The sequence below is a fragment of the Symphodus melops genome (assembly GCF_947650265.1).
Source record: "Symphodus melops genome assembly, chromosome: 15".
In the NCBI taxonomy this organism is placed as follows: Eukaryota; Metazoa; Chordata; class Actinopteri; order Labriformes; family Labridae; genus Symphodus; species Symphodus melops.
In genome coordinates, this window is record NC_136705.1 from 1,668,957 (window position 1) to 1,678,123 (window position 9,167).

At 48.0% G+C, this 9,167-nt stretch overlaps 3 protein-coding genes across 3 annotated transcripts in view; 2 read left to right on the forward strand and 1 right to left on the reverse strand.

The window, feature by feature from the left end:
* The window catches only part of LOC306836308 (signal-induced proliferation-associated 1-like protein 2), an 84,328-nt gene extending 83,013 nt beyond the window's left edge, over nucleotides 1-1,315 (reverse strand). The window contains 1 exon segment of the mRNA XM_079363308.1: nucleotides 1,171-1,315. The gene's annotated coding sequence lies outside the window, so the exon portion shown is untranslated.
* Nucleotides 1,316-2,479: 1,164 nt separating this feature from the next.
* map10 (microtubule associated protein 10) lies at nucleotides 2,480-4,984 on the forward strand. The gene has a single exon (XM_079363083.1). The coding sequence runs from the start codon at nucleotides 2,583-2,585 to the stop codon at nucleotides 4,860-4,862; it is 2,280 nt and encodes a 759-aa protein (XP_079219209.1). The 5' UTR covers nucleotides 2,480-2,582; the 3' UTR covers nucleotides 4,863-4,984.
* Nucleotides 4,985-6,406: 1,422 nt separating this feature from the next.
* ntpcr (nucleoside-triphosphatase, cancer-related) lies at nucleotides 6,407-8,885 on the forward strand (the record flags this gene model as incomplete). The annotated part of the gene is made up of 5 exons (XM_079362315.1): nucleotides 6,407-6,513; nucleotides 7,275-7,437; nucleotides 7,510-7,612; nucleotides 8,312-8,527; nucleotides 8,853-8,885. Exons 1-5 carry the CDS (start codon nucleotides 6,411-6,413, stop codon nucleotides 8,883-8,885), a joined length of 618 nt encoding a protein of 205 aa, XP_079218441.1. The 5' UTR covers nucleotides 6,407-6,410.
* Between the last annotated feature and the right edge of the window lie 282 nt (nucleotides 8,886-9,167).

Below are 9,167 nucleotides of genomic sequence, written 5' to 3' on the forward strand. Positions count from 1 at the left end.
GGTATTGATTTGAAGACTCGGGGAGCAGAGAAGTCTTTATGCCTGATTTGTTAAAAAGGGAGCTGTGAAGGCAGGAGGATATAAATCCATTTAACAATGAGGAGTTAACATTCACACTGAAAAGCACCTTGTTGTTGTGTCTGCAGCCAGAGGAAAAGGCCTGTTTGTTTCCCTGTGATGGGAAGCTGCAGAGGATAAACTTCCTGCAGAAACACAGCAAAGAGCGCTGGAACACAAACAACATGTCACTTGTTTACTCGATCAGGGGAGGATACATAGCAGGGTCTGTGGAAGAGGGCGACGGAGCAGCTCAAAACAAGCACAACAGTGCAAGCTGTGGACAAGCAGAGAGCCACGTTTGATTTATGGAGGATCCAAACAACTGTGATGTGAGAGGAAGCTGCTCTTTGTCAGGAGACACAGGCTCCTTCAGCGAGACCAGATAACCATTGAGCTGCGAGGAGCGGCTTCCCTTCACCACAACTGAAGAGATACGATTTAAAAAAAAGAAGAGATTTCACACCAGACTGGAGCTGCATGGCTTCATCTTTTATCCTCTATCAGTTTGACGAAGCTGAGTTTATCGCCCCCTGTCGTTTCACGGAAGAACTGCACTCAAAATATTCATTCAAAAAAAAAAAAATCTTTGTGCAAATGCTGCCAAATGACCTGCATCTCACACACACACACGCGTGCGCGCGCACACACACATCACGAGCACCAGGACCCAAAAACATGACGTCAGGGTGTGATATCCGCAATAAAAATGAGCAGAACAAACCTTAGAGTGAGAGTGTAATGTAGTGCCAAGCCTCTGGATAGACCAGCTTCTGTTGAATTGTCTGTTTTCTGTATGAGGTTTGGTCCGCAGCGCGTGCCTCTTCAGGAGTGATCACACCGGGGTCACATCAACCAGCAGCACAGCTCACACACTTTATGAAAAGACCTGAATATATCTGATATATGTATAGACTACAGCTGAAACATCTTGTCCTCCACTTCAGTCCTGCGTGTCTCTCGGGTCCCTCAGGAGAACTTTACCCTTCCAAACACTTTCCAGCCTTTACGCGTCTCTGCGCTGCGCGCTCGGCTCCTCACTTTCAGTCACAGCCCGACTTCTTACTCTGCTGCTGTGTGCGGAAGGAGAAAAACCCCACACGAGGCTCTTACCGTGCAGTGTGAGCGGTGTCCGGTGGAGGTGAGGAGCCCGTTAAACGTGCTCAGATATCCGTAAAGAGGAACAAAAAGAACAGGCAGAAGAAGAAGAAGCTCCGCTGCTCGGTCTCACAACTCTGCGTGCCAGCCTGCAGACTGAAGCTGCTCACAGCACACACACAGCACCTACCTCTGTGACGTCAGCACGCAGGGTGAGAGGCCCCGCCCACACGACGCCCTGCTCTAACTGTTAACTTTAACTTTATTCTTTCCACCAGGGAAGTGTTTGTTGGTATTTATGAGGAAACGACGGATTGATGTGTTCATGCCAAAGACGGATGAAGAGTCTGCTGCATGAACTCTCTCCTTGTTCCCCTCAAACCAAACACTCCTGTGCTCTCCACACTCACTTTGCCCTACAGTGGCACCATCTGGTGAGCTACAGTAAAGATTTGCACCTGAAATAAATCATCTCCATGACATGACTGTGACTCTCTTTCTCGTATTTTCCTGTCAGATATCATTCTGTATCTGCAGCTTCATTACATCAGGGTTAATGGCTTGTTGCTGGATGGTCTTTATGGTTTATTTGCCACTTTAAGTGTTTTAATCCACCCTCTACTCACAGCATTTAATCTCATGCTTCTTCTTGTTTTTTTTATGTCGCATCACGGTTCTGGAGGAACACCATTTCATCTCACACGGTTGAACTTGGTTTGATTATGGAAAAAAAAAAAATATAATAATAAAATCAAATCATCACCGCCTGATAAAAACAACGGAAACAAAGGTTTGACTAAAGAGTGCTACAGTTCATTACAAAAGATACAAACAATAACAGCTGTTTACAGAGGGAGGGAGGTGTGTGTGTGTGTGTGTGTGTGTGTGTGTGTGTGTGTGTGTGTGTCGGTGTGTGTGCAGCATGTGTTATGGTGTGAAATAAACAACACAAACATGGTTGAGCGAGGACGAGAGAGAGAGAGAGAGAGAGACTCGCATCATCAGTAGGATACATCATTATAACAGTTTAAGACAGGAAAACAAAGTAAAAGCTTTAAATGTAACATTTAAATACAGAAACATGAACAACAAAGCGGCTTGTTGAAGTGAACAGTTGAATTAATAATAATAAATTAATTGTTGACACAGAAAAAAACCTCCACATTCACATGTATCAGTACGAAGAAGAGCTAAATGTGTCAGTTTGAAGAATGAGACAGAAATGTTTGCATTCACGACATTTAACGGCGTTTTTAATCAGCGATATTTGTCTGAACTACATATCCCAGCGACCCACGCGCGCTGTATGACGTCAAGCGCCCGCGACTCGTGTTTGTTTCCATGGCGCCGAGAGAAGCCAGACGGTCGAATATGCGGATTAGCTAACAGCTACAGGTGGCTTGTTGTAGTTTTTTAGCGGGGTTTTCATGATGTCAGGACTACAAAATATGGATCATTCAGAGAATCTGTTTTCATTCGAGCTTCTGGTGGACAATGACACAGTGAGTCCAGTGTCCGAGCAGCTGGCTGTCGGGGTGAGACTGCTGGATTTCCCGACGCTGCTCATTCATGAGGCTGAACAGAGCCGAGGAGGGAAACATGGAGCTCATCGCTTCAACAGAGGGAAGTGTTGTTTCTTCAAAATGAACCTGAGCTCTCTGCACACACACCTGACCAACACCCCCCTGTACGTCATGGTGCTGGACCTGCACGAGGAGATCCCCAAACTAGTCGGGACCTCTCTCCTCTCCCTGAGTAAAGTGATGAAGAGGATCGGGCAGGATGTGAGCGACCACGGGCTCTCTGCTCCCTCCTCTCACGGCGAGCGGGGGCTGGTCAGCGTTCGCAGCCTCAGAGGTGAGAAGGTGGGATCGATTTCTCTGAGTTACAAACTGCAAAGTCTTGGTGGGAGTCTGCTGCCCAACGCCGCTCAGAGGAGGCGGGTCAAAAGCAGCTTCACACTGGGAGGAGGAGGAGAGGAAGAGCGACACAGCAACACAGAGAGTAAACCTCATGTCTCATCACGTAAAGAGGGCGGGGCCGACTTCAGCAGAAACAGTGAAACATCACATGAGGACAAACGAGACCAAAGTGTGCGTGACATGCAAACTGGAAGACAAACTCCCCAGACAGAGAACGAAAACAATTCAGAAGAAGATTCAACTTTGTTTTGTCCGCCGCGTCTCTTCTTCTGCAATTCTGCGGAGGAAAGGAGCAAAGAGGATTGCACGTTTGTGCATCCAAACTCCCCGGGCTTGACGTTTGAAGACTCGGAGGACGAGAATAAGAGCGATGGAGCGAGTTCTCCTACGGTGGCCCGGAGAGGAAAACAAGATGTGAAGACGTCAGAGCAGAAAGAGACGAGTGGCGTGTCTCCTCGCGTCCTCGGGGAAGCCGTCCAGCAGCTGCCTCTGTTGAACGCTCTCCTCGTCGAGCTGTCCCAGCTGAACGGACGGAGCCCTCAGCAGCCCCTCGCCATCCACCCTCAGCTCGCCTGGATTTACAGACCCGCGTCCACAGAACCTTCAAAATCAGTCCATGACACCAGACAGGGGATTAGTCCAAATGTAAAGCTCCTCCCCTCGCCCAGAAACCGCTCTACACCTTTAGACAGACGTGCATCTTTAAGAAGGAAAGACAAACAAAGTCCAGGCACGTCTCTGAGGAAGAAGCTCGTGTTCGGTACGACCAGAACCTTTAATCTGAGGCTGAAGCAGATTTCTCCTTCCAAGGTGAAAACCCGGGAATGTGTGGGATTATTAGCACAGAGTAAAACCCAGTCAGGTATGTCTCAGGAAAAGAGAAGGACAAAGTCGAGTGCAGGGAAATGTGATTTGAAGAGGAGCTCCAGTCTCAGTGAAAATATTGAGACAGTGATTCAGAACGTCTCGGAGGATTCAGAACAAAAACAATCCGTCAGACTGAAGGAGGAGGGACGACGTGAGAGGAAGCGAGACTCTCTCTCTCCAAGAAATACAGGAACAGCTTCCCTTCCTGGAAAAGACTCCAGGTTAGTCCACATCCCCGGTGTGGAGAGGGACATCTTCCCCCCAGACGAAGACGAGAGCGAGCGTCACAGTGAATCAAATCAATCACGCTCTGACACACACACGGGGAACGCCGCGTCTTCAGGAAGCCGCTCAAAATCCTCGTTTTCAGGAGACGAGTACGCCGACGACTTCAACAGCCTCGCGTCCAGCGATGCTTTCACTCCTGACCTCCTCAGCAGCCCCGAGCCCCCCAGGTCCAAAACACCCAAGTCCCCCGTCCAAGTCACTTCTGACTCCGGCTCTGAGGGTCTCTGCAGGCGGGCGGCCCTCCCAGTGCCTGTAAAAGCCCCCAGCTCTCCTCCGCAGCGAGCTCTGAGGGGGACGCACATCATCCAGCCCCCGAGCCTGGCCTCGGTCCTCAGCTCCTCCTCTGACTCTGACAGAGACACGTCTGCGTCCTTACAGACCATACTCTCCAGGAAACAGGTGACAGACAGCAGCGGCGCTGACAGTTTAACATCAAGGAGAGGTCAAAGGAGCGAGCCGACCAGGAGCAGCCGAGCGGCTGGAGGAGGATTCTCTGCAGGGTCGGGGTCCTCCTGTGACCCACACGAGGACCAGGAGGGGGAGGATGAGCTGGGGACTCTGGATCTCAGGAAGGAGTATCGGCACATCTCTGAGCTGGTGGCCAACAAACTCCCCGGTTACACCATGTGAGGATCAAAACACATTTAGGTCCCACATGTTGATACTTTAGAAAGGTGCATCCTCCACTGTTCGAATAAATAATCTCTAAGAACAATCGATTTCATCGGACTGGGACATGAGAGGGAAACAAATCCATCAAAAACTGCTCAGAACATCCTGCTCACTGTCCTCATGATACAAATATGCCAGCAACATTTTGGTATCTTCATATTGACAATGTATTTGTGCAAATGTAGTCCTGTGTGTGTGTGTGTGTGTGTGTGTGTGTGTGTGTGTGTGTGTGTGTGTGTGTGTGTGTGTGTGTGTGTGTGTGTGTGTGTGTGTGTGTGACAATGACTGAATAACTGGGAAGCAGAATTTCTCTCAGGGAATAAAAACAAGACGAGACCCAACATCCAGTGTCGACACTTTTGTTCTTGTTGTCTGTCAGCTGGAGAGGTGACAGTTCACTTCTTGAGGACTACTGAGGTGCCAGACACCGACCCCCCCCCCCCCCCCCCCCTTCACTCTGACATGTCTCTGTAAGTTCCTGTCCTTAGGATCCTGTTTGTGCATGTGTGTGTTGCGTTCTTGTGTATTTCAGTTTGTGTACGCAGCAGAGTGTTGAATTAATTCCGCCCTGGTGGCATCAATAATCTGTCAACCTGCTGAAATAAAGACGAGCTTTTTGTAGGAGTAAATCTTTTTCTTTACTCACCAGCACATCTGCAGTGATTACACCTCTGAGTCTTTAAGGAACACTTACAGGGAGAGGATGGATCACAAGCTGCTTTAAGGCCAACGTGGCTGGACGAGGAGTCTGTCCTGTTGTGTTTATGTTGAGCAGACGTGTTGTACGCCACACTGCTGAAAGTTCACCGTGAGTCTCTGAGGGTCACGTCTCGTAAGACGATGACAAAATCATCACATGCACCTCATTTATGCAAATCACTGAATCTGTTTTGAAGCTTCAGTCTCCCAGAGCTCTGAGGGCGGGGACTGTTTGTTTCCTTTAAACACGACCTGCTGCTTTGCATTTGAACGTTCATGTAGTTTTATAAGCAAATCAGAGAGTGTGTGTGTGTGTGTGAGGATTAGTTTAGCAGCTAGTGTTTGTTTAAGAGAGACAACAGTCCAACCTGTGTGTATTTACATAACAGGAACACCAGCGTCACCTTTTCATAGGTCAGAGGTCATTATTTAAGTGCATAACAGTGTCATAGTTCTCAGACAAAAGAAAGATGTTAGACTGCACAGTTTGAGAATATACAACAAGCTTTTTAAAGGTCACATTATGCACACTTCCACATGTTCCTCTACCAATAATGTGTCTATGGTCTGTCTGCACCCCCCCCCCCCCCCCCCCCTTTAATTCCAACACACCAGTGTTATTCCTAATGCTGTAAACACTCATGTTTATGAGTCATTATCTTTTGCCTAAATATTTTAAGTTAATAATAATAATTTAAAAAATCTATTATAGTGTTAAACGTATTTTTCTGATGATTAATTATTGCTTTAGTTAAAGTTAAATTTAACACATTTAAGTTTGCGTTTCAGTTAAAGTTCCGACGTGTTATGCCTACCGCGCATGCGCCGTCACATTGTGTACGGAAGTGCTGCTGCAGCGTGTTTGGAGCAGCTGAGATGTCCAAACACGTTTTTCTCACAGGACCTCCAGGTAACTTTTCACACACATCGGGTTCAGAGGTGTTTGAGAACAAAGTGTGTTTGTCAGATACACACACCTGTCCGTGTGTTACCGAGGGCGCGAGCTCGTGTGTTAACGAGGGCGCGAGCTCGTGTGAACTCGTTTTATATCACAGGTGAAGAAAGCATAATTCATGATTCATCTTTTAGTGCCTGCATGAGGGTTAGTCACCTTCATATAACCAGAAGTGTTGAAGCCTTTTGTTCGGGACATCTTACATATAAATAACCGACCACTAAACGACTGACGGCAAGAGCAAGAAATTTACGACAGCTTTATCATTTCACGACTATCCAACAACAACAGTAACAATATTAATTCAGGGTTCAAAAGAAATCAGAATCGGTATGTATGCATCTGAATCATACCTGGAAAAAAAAGAATCGGTGCATCATGACTTCAAATTGAAGGTGAAAATACTTTGAGAAAAGCTGCTGCACATCCTGATTCACCTGAGCCTCCTCTGACTCACCTGTCACACGTTCAGGTGTGCACAGTGAAAATACTAAAAGCTAAAAGTCACTTTTTTACACATTTACAGAATGTGAGAAGCTCACTGATTTATTGATTGATTATTTTCCATCACTGTCAGTTATTCATATATGCTTGATGTTTGATACAGTCAGTAAAACGAGGCTCCTGTTTCAGGGATTCAAACCTCACGTGTGGTCACATGCTGCAGCCGTGATAATAAAGTGTGTTTTTGTGTCGTCTCCTGTTTTTGCGTTCAGGTGTGGGGAAAACCACGTTGGTCCAGAAAGCCTGTGAAGCTCTGGCGTCGTCCGGAGTGCGAGCTGAAGGTTTTTACACGGAGGAGGTCAGAGAGGGGGGCCGCAGAGTCGGCTTCGATGTGGTCACAGTGAGAGGAGAGAGGGGCCGGCTCTCCAGAATCAGGTAGCAGACGCTGTCCTCTCCAAAACGCAGATGTACCCGCTGCCTTTGGATTCATCTTATTTTACCTTGCAGAGACGTTTCCGCTCCGTCTCACGGCAGACGGGAGTACACGGTCGGACAGTACGTGGTCGACTTGGCTTCATTCGAAAACCTGGCTCTCCCCCTCTTCAGAAATGTAAGAAACATCACATTCTCTTTTTAGACTCTTCATCAGTAGATCAGAGCGAGCTCTCCCGTTTGTCTCCACTTTACAAACCATCAGACCTTTGAGTTTCTTTGAATTGATGGAATAATTGGAAGCTTGCACACACATAAATACCAGGGTGACATTTTTAGTGTCTGTGGTGCCGTCTGGCTGTCACTGACCGTGATTAATCCGGCATGTAAAGTGAGCCTGGAGTGACGCCTACACTCACACGCACGCTGTACGCGAAGGTGTGTGTGTGTGTGTGTGTGTGTGTGCAGGCGGGACAGAGTCCACTTTGATCTTAGCTGAAGGGTCTCTGTAATCACTGCACATCACGTGGGTGAAATGCAAACAGGCAGTCAGACGATATCATGAGGAACTTTTCCCACTTGTTACATGATCCCCATCTCCACCACTCAAACCCGTTTTTATCTTTTTATCAGTCACTATTTTGACTTTTTGTATCTCTAAATTAAACCTCCAAGTCCGAGCTCTCCCTGCCAGAAAACAGTGGATGGTTCCCTCCAGGTCAGGAGCGAGTCGAGGACCTTGAGAGTGGAGCTCGGAGGAGTTTGTGCATGTGAAGTATTTCCTCCTGCTCCAAAGCGTAATTAAAGCTGGCAGCTTTGTCTTCTGTTAAAAGGAATAAAAAAGTGAATGAGAGGCACTGACGCCTGTCTCCTCCAGGTGGATTCAGCAGCAGCAGAGGGCGGCAGCAGGAAGGTGTTTGTCATCGATGAGATCGGTAAAATGGAGCTCTTCAGTCAGTCGTTCGTCAGAGCGGTGAGGCAGACCTTAGAAAGCTCCTCGTGCACCATCCTGGGCACCATCCCCGTCCCGAAGGGAAAACCTCTGGGCCTGGTGGAGGAGGTGCGGAGCAGGAGGGACGTGAAGGTCTTCACTGTGAGTGTGAATAAACAGCGGGGGGGGGGTAAGGGGGTATTTAGGTCAGTTTAAGTCCCACAATGACTGTAGGAGAGTGTTTACTGTAACCTCTCGGTCTTATGAGGGCCGTCAGTCTGCAGAGAGGCCGTGCCCTGCATTATCCCTCTGCTCCAGCAGGATTAACTCTAAATCATGCGTGACTGATTCAACAACAAAGGCTGCTCTCACGTGTCAAAATAATTTCTCACGGAAGACTCGGTTATGGAGATCGACATGCAAAACCTTCTCTCCCTCACAGGGCCGCTTATCATGATAAACAAAGTCCCAAAGTTCACCTCGTCAGACCGTCGCTCAGAGATCAGATGTGTACGCTTAGGAACATAGAGCTGAGGGAACATAGGGCTGAGGGAACATAGAGCTGAGGGAACGTAGGGCTGAGGGAGCGTAGGGCTGAGGGAACATAGGGCTGAGGGAACATAGGGCTGAGGGAACATAGGACTGAGGGAACATAGGGCTGAGGGAACATAGGGCTGAGGGAACATAGGACTGAGGGAACATAGGCTGAGGGAACATAGGGCTGAGGGAACATAGGGCTGAGGGAACATAGGGCTGAGGGAACATAGGGCTGAGGGAACATAGAGCTGAGGGAACATAGGGC